The 14,898-nt window shown below is 38.7% G+C and overlaps 5 protein-coding genes across 6 annotated transcripts in view; all 5 read left to right on the plus strand.

The window, feature by feature from the left end:
- Positions 1–94: 94 nt before the first annotated feature.
- Positions 95–1,411, plus strand: LOC102305887 (claudin-17). The gene has a single exon (XM_005926478.2). It carries the CDS (start codon positions 186–188, stop codon positions 873–875), a length of 690 nt encoding a protein of 229 aa, XP_005926540.1. The 5' UTR covers positions 95–185; the 3' UTR covers positions 876–1,411.
- Positions 1,412–2,277: 866 nt separating this feature from the next.
- On the plus strand, positions 2,278–3,744 carry cldn8.2 (claudin 8.2). Its single transcript, XM_005926479.3, has one exon. It carries the CDS (start codon positions 2,357–2,359, stop codon positions 3,242–3,244), a length of 888 nt encoding a protein of 295 aa, XP_005926541.1. The 5' UTR covers positions 2,278–2,356; the 3' UTR covers positions 3,245–3,744.
- A 1,187-nt stretch (positions 3,745–4,931) lies between these two features.
- On the plus strand, positions 4,932–5,910 carry cldn8.1 (claudin 8.1). The gene has a single exon (XM_005926480.2). The coding sequence runs from the start codon at positions 5,033–5,035 to the stop codon at positions 5,813–5,815; it is 783 nt and encodes a 260-aa protein (XP_005926542.1). The 5' UTR covers positions 4,932–5,032; the 3' UTR covers positions 5,816–5,910.
- A 1,514-nt stretch (positions 5,911–7,424) lies between these two features.
- Positions 7,425–11,030, plus strand: LOC102306810 (claudin-8). The gene has a single exon (XM_005926481.3). It carries the CDS (start codon positions 7,464–7,466, stop codon positions 8,622–8,624), a length of 1,161 nt encoding a protein of 386 aa, XP_005926543.1. The 5' UTR covers positions 7,425–7,463; the 3' UTR covers positions 8,625–11,030.
- A 180-nt stretch (positions 11,031–11,210) lies between these two features.
- The window catches only part of LOC102307112 (glutamate receptor ionotropic, kainate 1), a 32,947-nt gene continuing 29,259 nt past the window's right edge, over positions 11,211–14,898 (plus strand). For both annotated transcript variants that reach the window (XM_005926482.2, XM_005926484.2), the window contains exon 1: positions 11,211–11,627. In XM_005926482.2, the coding sequence (XP_005926544.1) occupies positions 11,537–11,627 (91 nt within the window). In that variant the 5' untranslated portion in view covers positions 11,211–11,536. The remainder of the gene's footprint in view (positions 11,628–14,898) is intronic.

Consider the following 14,898-nt stretch of genomic DNA (forward strand, 5'->3'; position numbering starts at 1 on the left):
TGTACATTGTAGCCACAGCCACCCTGGGGCGCACTGACAGTAAGCAATCTGATAAACCGAAACCAGTATGATAACATTACAGGAATGCTGATAGTATCGCAGTTTTAAAGCTTTGTAAAAGAGGTGCACTGGGCAGTGTTTTCATTAGACAAGAGACGAGAGACTAAACTTTATCCTTCCAAACGATGCAGGCAAAATCTGAGATTTTAGCACTGGTCCTGGGCGCCCTGGGCTTATGTGGGACAATAGTCACCACTTGTCTGCCCCATTGGAGGGTTTCTGCCTTCATCGGTGCCAACATCATCGTCATGGAGGAGCTCTTAGAGGGCTTGTGGATGAACTGCTACCGACAGGCTAACATCAACATCCAGTGCAAGGTGTATGACTCGCTGTTAATTCTCCCACCAGAGCTGCAGGCAGCGAGGGGGCTCATGTGTGTCTCCATAGTCCTGGCTTTCATCTCGTTGTTGCTCACAGGATTCGGGATCCAGAAGAGCAGCTGTTGTGGTGACAATTTAAAGAGTAAGAATATCACCTATGCATTAGGAGGGATTCTGTTTCTACTTTCCTTTTTGACCACACTCATCCCCGTAAGCTGGGTGGCCCATACTGTCATCAGTAACTTCTATAACCCGACAACGCTGGATGCTCAGAAGCGGGAGCTGGGATTGTCCCTCTTCATTGGCTGGGCCACTTCTGGTGTTTTGCTAATCACCGGGATCATTGTGCTGTTTAGGTACAGCAAACGCAGTGCAAAGGAAGATCAGCGCTACATTGAAGCATATCATATGGTGAAAAGGAATGAACAGAAGGCGGACAGTGTTGACTTTTCAAGAGCGAAATCTAGTTTTCATACAAATCAGGAATATGTGTAAATAACTGTACTGCAGTGTACTAATTGCATATTAGATGTCTCTCCGTATATTTATGAGCAACATGTGTTTTATTTGCAATGATATATTTAAATCAATATGTAACCATGTTCTATTGTACTATGCATTTGTCTTGTCTGCACTGTTTGGTTTACAGATGCAGCAAAAATATTTGGTTAATATGCTGTACACGAATAAACAACATTGCCTGTGTTTAAAGTAATATAATTTTTGGCAAATCTATATTATCACTGATCAACAATACACTGCTTGCAGTGGCTATCACCGATCAACTTCAATCTTAATGCAGCTCTTACTCCAATGACCCTGAGAATGTAATCACTGTTTTTAAGTACTTTTTTGGCTGCAAGTCTGTATTTTCTGTATTTATTTAAGTCATTTTTGTTGTGCTTAATGATGAATTTCTCATCTAAGACATGACAAATGCAACTGCTTCCCTGTCTTATTTCATTATATTTCATGATCTAATAATCCCGCCAACCAAGTGAACAGATAATTTATTAAAATCTTTAATTCAGTTTGTTTGTGTGATTCAATTCATAGAATTTCTACTTTTTTGTGGAAAGCAAATACTTGACCAACACTCCATTCAGGTATTTTTCTTGTACTAAAAACCTAAGGTGGAAAAGTGAAAACAGCCAATGAAGAAGTGCCTCATTTTCACATTTGACAGAACAGAAACTAAAATGTTTCTGTGGCTGCAACAAGGGAACGACCCCGTGTGATAATGACAAAAGGCACTCCCCCTCAGGTTTCTTTGTGCGACACCTTTTCATCAGCTCGTCTTACGTGTAGAGAAGCAGTGCGTTTCACATCTGTGATCATCCACCCATCAGCTTTCTGTTTGTGAGATGGAGTCGTTTCCTACGCCCATTAGTGTAGTTGGATGCTACAGTTGTTATATTCGTTTTATTCGTTTTTTCAACATTTATAGCAAGTCTTTTTTATCTGGAAAATCCTTTCAAATGATAAAACTGGCCACACATTGCATTAGTTAATTTTAAGTTAGCACATGTAATAGTACTGAGATATTACATCGTATGTTCACAATACATTTTCCCTATGCTAAATGTTCTCTAAAATTACGTCAAGTATTTCCGTGTAGTATTAAAAATATCTTACATACTTTTCATTAAGTTTGACTTTTTTTGCTTGATTTTTTTTAAAATATGATGTTGATTAAACCTTGATGTTACTGTGGTAACAAGATTTAGTGATTTTTAATAACTAAAAACTAACAACTGATCATTAGTACTGGAGGTATTCAAAACAAGCAGCACTCCTTTGTGTCTCGCCATTTATCTGATGGCTCTGAAGCAGCTTAACCAGTAAGGCTGCATTGCATCATTAGCATAGTTTTTGTGGGTGTATAAGTTCCTCAACTTGTTGTTGTTCTCAGATTTTTCTCTTCAGCTGTATAAGTGCACCAGAAGGTTGAGATTAAGCTTTCTGTGTTAACCAGAATGGCCACTTACACTGCTTACAGTGGCTACAGCAAGCCACCTCAATCTTATGTTGGCAGTTACTACGATGGGAAGCCGGCGCTGACAAATGGAGAGTACGGAGAGTATGGGGACTCTGTATATGAGGAAAAGAAGAAAATTGAAAAACGGAAGCAACAAAATGCTATCTGCTGTGAGGTAGTAGCTCTCATCATTGGCTTCATTGGACTAATTGGCGTTGCCGCTGTGACGGGCCTGCCGATGTGGAAGGTAACAGCCTTTATTCAGGAGAACATTATCGTCATGGAGACCCGCTGGGAGGGTTTGTGGATGAACTGCTACAGACAAGCCAACATCAGAATGCAATGTAAAGTGTACGATTCCCTGCTGTTTCTGCCTCCTGATCTCCAGGCTGCCAGGGGTCTGATGTGCAGCTCTGTGGCTCTGACCACCTTCGCCCTTATTGTTTCAGCAGTGGGGATGAAATGCACAAAAGTGGTGGACCACCGGGCTCGTACCAAGCATATTGTTCTTGTGGCTGGTGGCTGCCTGTTCCTCATGGGTTGCCTTACAATCATAATTCCCGTGTCCTGGACAGCCCATGTCATCATCCAAGATTTTTACAACCCTCTACTGATCGATGCCCAGCGTAGAGAGCTCGGGGAGGCCCTTTACATTGGCTGGGTGACTTCAGCGTTGCTTTTCAGTGCCGGAGTGATCCTGCTTTGCCGCCATGCTCCCCGCACCCAAGATCCAGATGAGAGGTTTCAATACAACCCCACAGGAAGCTTCTACCAACCCGCATACACCAACCAGCCAGCATACACCTACCAGCCAGCATATACCTACCAGCCTGCTTACTCTGCAGCCCCACCAGGATCTGTGATATATGCACCAAGTCAATACTAAAGATTTTTGGACTTTTTTTTAAATAAACTTGCCAAAATTTGGCACATTTGATGAGGAGAACTGATTAACTGTCGTTCACTTGAAACAACCAGATATTTCTTTACTTATCAAAGTGTACTGCAAATACTCCGAATCATTATGGACTTGAATGTGTTTCGATGCTGACAAACTGCTGGATTTCTATATTCCTTGTTTGGGGGTTTTTTTTTAACCCTTTTGCTTAACTCACACTAAATTATATTCTAGCACAGTATGTGTAATCTATTACATCTGTTAATGTTACAACAATTGCATGTTGATATTGCGTTCTTTACAGTTTCTGACTTGCTCTCCAAGAACAAATTGTCAACTAGGCCCTTTTTTCAGATTGTAAACCAGTGATTTGTTTTCAACACTGTTATAAATTAAAATATTACATACAAGTTTTTTCAAAATGCTGGCCAAAATATCTGGCCAAATTTGTTTTTTTCCTAATAAAGTAAATGGCTTGTAAAAGAGAATCTTGTTGTATTTTTTCCCCCAATGTCTAACACAACAGTACATAGCTGATCAAGAAGTTAAAGGTGCATTATAATGTAAGCAGTGTTTCAGTGCTGACAAATGATCTTAAATTTGTTGTAAATTTCCAAAACCTCCAACTGAAACTGCACTTTCTTCACTCACTAGTGAGCAAATGGAAATATATGTCATTTCTATTGTAGTGTGTGGAAATGTGCCTAAACTGGTAAAACCAGGCTGTTTACACAGATCCACCCACTGTACAAACCTACCAGGTGACTTTATTTCAACCAAACAGGAATTGGTTGCTTTTTTTTTTCCCCCTGAGAGGAGAGTGACACAAGAGACCCAGACAAGAAATCCAGTACTGACAGTCATACATGTGTAACATTTGAGACCCTTAAAGCAAACCAAAATATATAAGAATATTAAAAAATATACAAACGCACACACGCACATGCACGTACAAATTGTTTCCTTTTCATGGTACTTCTAAAATGTACTTATCAAATGTATAAAAAAAATGTTGAATATTTGTCATAATTTGCCATACTTTGTTCTTTTTTCCCCGCCGTTCTACTACTACTCATATTCTGTTAAAACTACACATCTCTCATATCTTTCATATACACACACAGAAGCAGACTTCCCCCGACCCACTGTTTGTCTTGTCTGCTGTGCACTCCTGTCTTTAACAGTGTGCTTTACAAAAATGGGGGACAAAGAGTTTTGTCCATTGCTGTTATTTTGTGTCTCCAGTTCCCCTACATGCCCATGTACCATGAGGCCCTCCACAATAGCAGTAAATGATTAAAAATAAAGATGAAGTAATAAACAGGAAGTGAATCAGAACTGATTTTTGATCTGTAACTATAACTGGTAATACATTAACAGAGTATGTTTACCAGTGATACATTTGACGATTCTGAACATGCCCCCATTGTTAAGAAACACCTCGTCGTTTTGTCTTCTTTTAAACCGAAGTCCGAGAATGTAAACTGAGACTTCTGAGTAAACAAAGGGGGAATCTTAGAGCAGCTACTGGGTTGCTGTACAAATAATTAAAGGCCCAAGGGATTCAGTTTCCTAGCAACATGTCACAATTCCCACTACCTCCCATTCTGGTGTTATGTCCACAGGGAGGAGGGTGTACAGGTAAACATGAACCTGCTCCTCCTCCATCGGGATGCAAAGCCACTCCACAGAGAAAACCTACTGCTTCCTACAGCAGTCACACTGTGTCCGCACACTATTGCTCTTCTGAGCGTGGATGAGTAAGTGAAGAACAGGATGGCAAACTCAGCACTGGAGATTGTGGGTCTTTTAGTATCCCTAATCGGGCTGATCGGGGCAGCAGCAACTACAGGAATGCCTATGTGGCGCGTCACAGCCTTCATTGGAGACAATATCATCGTGTTTGAGACTCTGTTTGAGGGCTTGTGGATGAATTGCTACCAACAGGCAAGCTTCAGGATGCAGTGTAAAGTGTACGACTCTCTCCTGGCCCTGACTCCTGACCTGCAGGCGGCAAGGGGGCTTATGTGCTGCTCTCTGGCACTGAGTGGTCTTGGTGTGCTGATCAGTCTGATAGGCATGCAGTGCACATCATGCATCCAAAACAATGATCGAGCTAAGCGGCTGGTTCTCATCATTGCTGGTAGCATGATCATATTGGGTTGCTTCTGTGTCCTCATCCCCGTCTCCTGGACGGGTCACGTCATCATCACTAACTTCTACAACCCCTTGCTGATCGATGCCCAGCGGAGAGAGCTTGGAGCAGCTCTCTACATTGGCTGGGTAACTTCGGCTTTCTTGTTTGCTGGAGGATGCATTTTTATTTGCTGTAATATACAGTCGGATGACAAAGATTCAGAGCGATACCTATACTCCAAGGCCTCAGACTATTCGGTCTACCCTCAACAGCCACTACAGCCTCTACAGCCTCAACAACTGATGACGCTTCCCCAACCACGATCTCAGCCAATGCTATCAAGATACCCATCGTCTGTCTACAGTTACCAGTCCAGATACCCCTCTGTACACAGTGCACACAGTGGAGTCGCGTTTCTGTAAACACTTATTTTTATTTTTGTTTTTTTAATTGATCGGAAACTGCATTTCAGGTTTAAGAGAAAATGTGTGTGAACCAATACACCATTTCTACTGCATTATGTGTATTAATTCAATTTTATACTAACAGCCTTATATTTTATACAAATGCTTAAAAAAATGTGTACATTTATGCTGTATATAACAATTTAATTCAATCTTTAACCACTGAAAATTATTAAAAAGTTGACTTACTGTAAAACATGCACTTTGTTAATGGGACATGTCATCTCTGTAAAACAAGAGTAGTTGTAACTACATTTAACCCTCTCAAGCTCAAATTAAGTTTTTGTTGCTAATGCACAAAAGAATACCTGCAGTGGTACTTCTGAGTAAAAGAAACTCATAAAATATGCATGTGGGGTAATCAGGTTGTTAGCTTTTAACTGTTGCAAATCTGCAACGCCTGCCTTGAGAGGGTTAAAGCTTTAGTCATTTCAAAAAATATTTCTTAACTGTGTCTGAGCTGTGCTGCTAAAAAAGAAAAGAAACAGCTCAAACTCATCTCTGTGGCACAAATAGTCTCTCATTGTCACATTGTCACATTCTGTTTCTTCTTTTTTTTTTGTTAATCGTTACTAATCAGTTTCAACTAGTATTCAAATCAAAAGTAATAACTAAATGATGGCAGGTGTAGAAGTAGTACAAGAAAAGACCAACAAACACATAACGCTTCATGTGTGAAATGAAAAGAAGAAACAGTTTTCATTTTTCATTATGAGAATTTCACTGGAAAGTAAATGCATCTATCTAAAATACCTCCCAAACTAGGACGTTTATGGCGTTTATGGTGTTTGCTTAACCAAAAAAATCCTGAATCTGTTTAAGTTGGCCGGGTAAAGAGGAAATAGTTACATAAAAACAAGATACTGGGTTAAGGCTACTTGCTTAAGGTGTGGCAGCATAGCCAGATAGTTACAAAGAAAGCATTGAGACAACAGCATAATCATATGATCCAAATTTGCAAGTCACTTTGAATAGAAAACCAAGCAGACTGTGTTAAACATTTCTGTCTCTGTTCAATAGAATACGACTTCTTAATCGAACAGGTCGCTTAATTTCAGTTTTAGTAAGTTCAAATGTAAACTGTACAACTTGAACTTCAAAATAAAACAGTAATGGCACTGCTGTTGGGTAACGCAAATACTTGTGACGTAAGGACAATGTAGTGTTTATTGTTGCTTGAGGTTTCACGCAATAATTTCTGAAGCCATAATGAATACATGTTGACAAGTTCTGTACATAATTTAAACTTAGACATCTAAACTGTAACTATCTAGAACAAACTGTATTTGGCCTGTGTTATGTGAGATCCCCCTCATTTCACTATCCTCTAAGGTCATCTCTGCTCCCCTGTGGACAATATAAGAACTACATGCGCTGTACTAAACTGTACCACATATTAATGTTCGCTTCTGGGTTGTACCGCATCTAAAGAGTAAGAAAACATGGCAAATAATTCAAATTAAAATAAAAAAATAGTACTTGGTGTTGTCTTGTTTTGTGTGTACAGTGTTGGAGAAAGTAATGACTGACCCCTATCATCTGAGAACCATAAACACAAAATAAGCAGACCTCCTGCTACCCTCATCCCTCTAAACCAATCAGGTGAATGCAGGACCTCTTACCCATAACAAACTGTCTCATACAGCAAGCAACTGTTGTGGATGAGAGCCATTCTAATTCTGGATTTAACCACAACTGGAGTTTTGGAGATTTAACCATGATTCAAGGTGCTTCAGAGCTAGCTGCAATATGCCTGGGCTTGGTTGGCTTGATCGGTGCCTCGGCTACCACGGGGTTGCCCATGTGGAAGGTGACCGCGTTCATCGGAGAAAACATAATTGTGATGGAAACCCTCTGGGAAGGCCTATGGATGAACTGCTACAGACAAGCCAACATCAGAATGCAATGTAAGGTTTATGACTCCCTGCTGTATCTGCCCCCTGAATTACAGGCTGCCAGGGGTCTGATGTGCTCTGCTGTGGCCTTGTCAGCGGTGGGGCTTCTTGTGGCTCTGGCAGGAATGCGATGTGTGTCCTGTATTCGGGGTAATGATTGGGCTAAGACCATTATATTGATGGTTGCAGGGGTTATGCAGTTCATGGCGTGCATCTGTGTCTTTATCCCCGTGTCGTGGACAGGTCATGTTATCATTACAGATTTTTACAATCCTTTGCTGATTGATGCCCAGAGAAGAGAGCTAGGAGAGGCTCTTTACATTGGATGGGTGACAGGTGCTGTGCTTTTCGCCTCATCCTTGTTGTTTGTCTGCCGCCGTTTGCCCAAAGGCAAAGGCTCGTTTGATATGTATCACCCACCAAACTTACTTAGTTATAAGCCAACGCCCAATAGGCCAGCTCTGATGAATTATCATCCCCTGTCCAGCCTTCGATCGACTGGTTCCGTTGGACAAAACGCTGCAATGCCACTGCAAACTGTCATTCCAGTAAGGACAAATAATGGAACAGTATTAAACCCACCTGTTGTCTATAATCTGACTCCTCAGGAAAACGCATCACTGCTATATCAAGGCAGTACGTCTCATCACCCCTCAGTGCAGAGCTCTAACCACAGTGGAAACTTGTATGCTCCAGAGAACTCCTTATACATGAGTCAGAACACCATACCATATTCACTCACTTATGTTCCCACCACGTCCTACCAGTCCAGCTTCCATCCAGTTCCACAGACTCCTATTTTCATAACATATAAAGAATCAAGAGCTCAATCAGTGCCTTACAGTGAGATGAGAGGTGGTGTATACATATAAGGAAAAATCCACAACTGAGTTTAATCCTAATGCATATACTGAATAATACTGAACGGTGTGTTTAAAGTTTTTGTACTGTTAATAACTGTTTTAAATGTTTTGCACTGTGGAAAAAATGTCTGCTTTTATCAAATGGGACACAACCATTGTTATTAGTATACACAAAGATGAGCCTTTGTAAACCATTTAACCTCTGTAGAAATCACCAGGATGGAAAGTTATGGCTTAATGTTTTGCAACCTTTTGCAGCCATTTGTTCAAAAACCTCTAGAATTGTTATCGTTATCACGATGTCTCAGTGTGTGTTTTGCTATCATGATGTGTTTTCCACCAGCCAGATGTATAAATAACTTGTTATTATTATTGCTTGCCTGTAATTTCGATTAGCAATGATCATTAAAACCACATTTTAATTTACAAATGTTAGTAGCTGGCAGGTGTTTTTGTTTTTTTTTAATACAACACTTCACTCTCTAGGTGTGTATAAACTGTTTATATTTCCCAGAGGGAAAAACTTTTTTTTTCCAGAGATAGCAGTGAGGGTAGATTAAGGGTATATGCTCTGTGAGGTCCCAGAAGCCCGTTGAATTCTTCTTTCTGCATTTTGAGCAAGTTTGATTATGGAAAACATATTTTATGGTAAAAGAAAAAAAAAAAAAAAAGCACAAATGTTCTTAGAAAAGTAATGATGAAATTTCATGTTTTAAAGCTTTACTAAACTAAACTACTTAACTAAAAACTCAAACCACATTAAAATCTAAAACAATGAGAAATTAAAGTTGCTAAAAATGAATTTGACATGCATATTATATATTTTTTAAAATATTTTAGATATGTAACAAAAGATTGTTTGAAACTAAAGACAAATGTGGTTCACAAATTTGTGAACCGCACATTGGCTCTTATTTGAGAAATCAGAAATTAATCGAGCATAACAGTCAACCACTAAAACAAGCAAGCAAATAATTTGCATTTCTAAACATTCTAATAATAAAATGTGTTTTATTATCGTTATTTACTTTTTTGTAAATCAGTGAATTTTAAAATTTAGCGATAAAACAAAAAGTTATATTTTAGCTTTAAAATATGATCTTAATTAAAAACCTTCCACACAGTGGTGGATTAACCATTACAGAAACATAAGAAATTATTTTGTTAATCACCAGCACTATTAATTTAGGGCGTCTTTGGCATAAATCTTGCATTAGGTGGTGGACTAATAAATGTGTTAAACTGTGTACTGTATATACTTATATATTTTATAAATACATGCTGGCAATTAAAATCTCTTCACAATGCAAATCTTCAAAACAAATTTTCTATACTGACATCATATCACCACTAGATGACACCAGAGATCTTTCCAGTGCAGTTTTTTAAGTTGGCGAGCTCCAGATAAAGAAGAGACACATATTATGAAGCTAAATATCATAATATAGGAATAAATTGGGGGGAGGGAGCACCAGGATTAAGCTTAAAGCAAAGCAAAAACTATCCATGGTCAAGCAACAGTATCCTTTTGTTCTCCATTCACATGTTCAGCCACAACAAGAGATTTTTTTTGATCATCAGTTTTGGAAGTCTCATGTTAAAATATGTCCATAACATGCATGCTGTTGGATGTACGTAAACTATTTTACTTGACATTGTGATAAATTCATTAGATTTTACTTACTAGAAAATGAATTTTAAAGAGTACTTTACAGTTGAGGATATTGAGCTTTTACTTTGTGAGTGGGAAAAAAAACAGCTTAAATATCACTCTCTAATTTAGCCAATTTCCTGATAATCAAAAATATAGTAATTACACTAATCTCAAGAAACCCATCAGACATTCTTGGTTCAGAATGGCCACTTCAAATCTCAAGCCACTCTTCCTCAAGGAATAAAGCAAAGAGTATCAAGGTAACCTGAACACATTTTATTTAACTACAAGACCGCGGCAGTTGAACGGTTTGAGGTAGTTAATCTTCAAGGGAGCGTCAACGACCAGTATGGAGATTAGATTTGCGTTTCCATCAGGACTGGACCAAAGATTTAATCATTCCTCGGTGTACCAAAGCAGAGATCTTGTCGAGGTCGAATGTTGCCAGATTTGAAGTTAATCTTCAGGACGTATCCATGTTTGCGGATCAGCGGCTTGGCAGTGCCCTCAATTGAGCGCCTGTATGGGAAGGATCTTCAACTGTGTCGAGTGAGCCGATGACACAGTGAGCGACAGCGGAAACGAGGCGAATTTGATTTCAGAATTAAAGCACTGAAATAAAAGGTGTTTCGGACAGAGTCAAATGAGTCATCAACATATTTATGTGATTAAAGCCTCGGGAAAATAAAAACACACTTTGCTCAGTATAAAAATGAGGGACATTGATGGCTATGTATTTTATTGGGGAAAAAATGTATGTATGTGTTACATTATTATTTGATTTCTATTCTTTGTTAAATTAAATAAAAGAATGTTGTTCATCTTCTGTATGGTTCCAATTTGATTTCCATTTCATCTTTTATTGTGAAATTTGTAAGCAGAAGCTGTTTCCCGTTGCTGCTTACTTGACAACAGGAGCCCAGTGCGGTCCTCCTCCTCAGTTGCAGCCTACAATTCAAGTGTGCACCGGGAAAAACATGATAAGAAGGCTATCTGGACAGTGAATATGGGAAACAAAACCTTACAGGCATACAAAGGATCCTAGAATGGAAAAATCTGATCAAATCTTTTGATCAGTGACAACTTCAAGTGGAGTGTGTGGTTGTGTTGTTTCTTTTTCTCACCACAATGTGTGAGGGATGGATATGGGTCGGATGCCAGTTTATTTTCGTTACGGATACAAGGACTGGCAGGTTATCAGCATGAATTACTAAGGGGAAAAAAGAAAAATAAATTTGCCATAAATGTTAAATTCAGCTCTGGAGGAATGACCATGGTGAAAAGGAAGGGACTGTTATTTTCGCTGCTGTACTTTATGGCAGAGTTTTGGCTCACTTCGCAGCAAGTCCTGAGAATTGGTAAGTGGTAAAAGTGTCCATGTCATAAATATTTATATAATAACTGTTAACATGTTGGCTGCCACTGCGCTCGTCAGCTTTTTCCATCGCTGACCCAGTTATTATGCAGTCTGGGTTGCATCTCATTTCCCACTGGGGTAAAAAAATATTATGTATCAAGGATTTCAAGCTAGAGCCTTGAAAAATTGGCAATACTTTCTGTGCAACACTGATTGGAATTGTTAAAATGTATTTTCCCTATAGAATGGCACCTAAATAATTAAATGAATACATAAAATATATAAATACAGTTTTGTGGTTTCTCGTAAAGCAAGGCATTCTTAATCTCTCTCAGTGCGAGTGCAGCATGTTGTTTCATTTCTTTTAAAAGAACAAAGAAGGCAAATTCAATTACGGCCAAGATTTGTGAAATGATGTCTGTTCATTGCAAATGTATATCTGAGTTACTGTAGTTGAATCGCTTTTGAATCCTGATACCCTCGACCACAAGTTAAATACCATAGAGCCAAACGAGATCGAGGCACATCGCATATGTTGTTTTTAGGAGCAAATTTTGAATGTGCAGTTGTTGTTGCGTCTTGCCATCATGTAACTGTCGCTCACTAAGTTGCCTAGCATGCACTGAGTACAAAGAATTGTCAAAAAAAAAAAGACATATTCAACTTTATTCACCTGTTGTGATGTTTGTGCAATAACCTTATAATTTTTATTACTGTATTTTTTTTCTTACTCCAAGAGACCGAGCTGTAGGTTATTCAAATGAATTTTTTTTTTTTTTAATCAAAATTGTGTTAATCCACTTTGGTTGACCAATGGCAGAGTCTCTCTTTCTCTCTCTTTTCCTTCCATGTTGACAGCAAAGAACAGAAGGAGAGACGGGTGATTAAGTTGGCCTACTGCTACATCTGAAAGCATATACTGTTGGCATAATGTTCACCTTGGCACACAGCACTGTGAAATTGATACATCACTAAAGAATAAAGAGTGGACAGTTCAGCAAAACTTATATATATATATATATAAATATATTTGGCTGCTCCCTACCCTTTCATACTCAAAGGTTTTTTAAGCTTTGTGTGCACTGATGGCCAGTGACATCTGTAAATGTGGATCTGAGTCCAAAGCTGTCTGTTAAGCCTTTGAGGGTTGACAAGAAGAGTAATTTCAATTTCCCTCTGTGCCTGTAATTAAACAAACAGAGCTCTTGCTTCAGTATCCCCCCTTTGATCTCTGATGTAACTTTGGAACAATGAGCCGGTGTTTGCTGCAAATTAATACTTTCGGGCTCTTTGCTCTTCTCCCATTGGTTATTCACATGGGTTAGAAGATTGCATCACAAAAATGGCTTTTAAAATTTAGCCCTAAGGACGCGTCGTTTTACTTAATGCCTGCAGCAACTCTGAATTTGAATATATATTCAAATTTTTAAAAGAATATAATAAACGTGGTGTTGCATAACTTTAAAAGGCTAAGAAGTCGGTGTGACTTCCTGGTTTCAACAGTCCCGATCTGTGCTCTGTATTGTTAATCTCTCAATCATCTATCACTCTCAAAGGCCACCTAATCTTTGTCATTCTCTTCATGACCCACACACATCATAATCCCTCCCATATGGTGTGTGGCTTGGCTCAATTAACATTTCTCCGTCTTGGCTAGCGTCTGCATCAGATTGTGACAGGCTCCCACTTTTTTCACTGGGACTGGTAATAATGGTAAATCTTGTGCTCCAAGCCCTTAAACAACTAACTCTAATCTTCTTTATGCATTAAGTCTCTTCCCCAAATATGGTACTTAGGCAGTGACCAAATCTCATCACTGGGGAGAGCACAGAATCAACACAGAATTAACAGATGTAGCTGGGCCTTCTGTTTACTTTCCCTTTTGTTAAATTTCTTTTTCTCCTCTTGCTTGCATACTTAATGATTACTTTCTGATACATTATGTTTCATTTGTGTATTTATAGCTCAGTCCATATGATAAGAAATGTGGCACCAGCTCAGATCAACAACTGAATTATAATTTGATGAAGTATATATATTCCAGTATACAGTTTTTAACTCTGGTAGAGTATTACTCTGGCTGTATTAATATAGAAGATTACTTATATGTTTATTCATTTTGAATGTTTCCTAGTGAATCGCAAGGATCTTTCACATAAACAGAGAGACCTCAGTGCTCTACATCAAACAAACATAGTAGGCTGTGAGGACCTTCTCATTCATTCACAGTCTGGCATAGCTCCAGGTTGGAGTGGTGCTGGTGGTGTTGTTGGGGTGGGGGCGGGAGGTCTCTTTGGGAACTGGCCCAGGATGGAGAGAAGGAAGAAAGCACAACACTACGTCATTGTGTTCCTCTGCCTTAAAAGACTCTCCTTCATGTGATTATTGCACGGTCACAAAAAAAAAATAATACAAAAAGTGGATTAAAATAATTATTTGAAGGACACTGTCTCAATGTCAGCGGGTTTCTGGATTAAAATCAAGTCCATCCTGTTGCCAGAACCTGAACCCGGTTATTTTTCTCGCTGTCTGCACTGAAGTGAGGAAGCCTATAATAAGGATCAGCCTAAAGGTTTCCGCCTGCAGCATAAGCAGAATCTTTTGTTTTTGTGACCTCCTAGCATACATTACCCCAAACCATTGTCTGGCCTATTAAGGATGAGACGGAAGCTCAGTGATCCTGAAAATTATATCATACACAAATTAATGGTAACTATTCATAGGTTGTTTCTTTTTTTAACTCTCAGGACTCACATTTGAAAGCTTCCCTACTGGATATTCACAATTTTGGGAGGAAAATATTTCTAGTGATTTCTGCTCTATCGTTTAATCTCATCTTGATTCAAACTATTTACAAAAGTATAAAAGATCCTTTCTTGTCCCTTCATCTGTTAACCTGTTGAGAGGGAGCACTGATTCATGTGTCATCTGCAAACAAACACTTATTTGTCTTCCAATTTATCAGTATTATATTTGAGAACTGACTGTCATGACTGGTTTGAAGTTATGAAATGTAGATATTCAAAATACGATAAAGATACACTGAGCCAAACAAACACACAGCATCGTCTAAAGGCTTGTATATGTCTGCTGCAAAAGCGAAAAGATCAGTTTCATAAAAGATACACATTTATTAGCCACATATCCTGATCTTTAACCATTTTAACATAAAATTAGTAGTTAATGGAAAATATGTATATCACTGTTGCTGTGTGTTAAAGGGTACATGTTTTTATAAAACACAAACTCGAACATCAGTGTCTATATCAGCT

This window comes from Haplochromis burtoni, unplaced genomic scaffold (genome assembly GCF_018398535.1).
Source record: "Haplochromis burtoni strain Fernald_Lab_line unplaced genomic scaffold, NCSU_Asbu1 Contig_36, whole genome shotgun sequence".
NCBI classification, from domain to species: Eukaryota; Metazoa; Chordata; class Actinopteri; order Cichliformes; family Cichlidae; genus Haplochromis; species Haplochromis burtoni.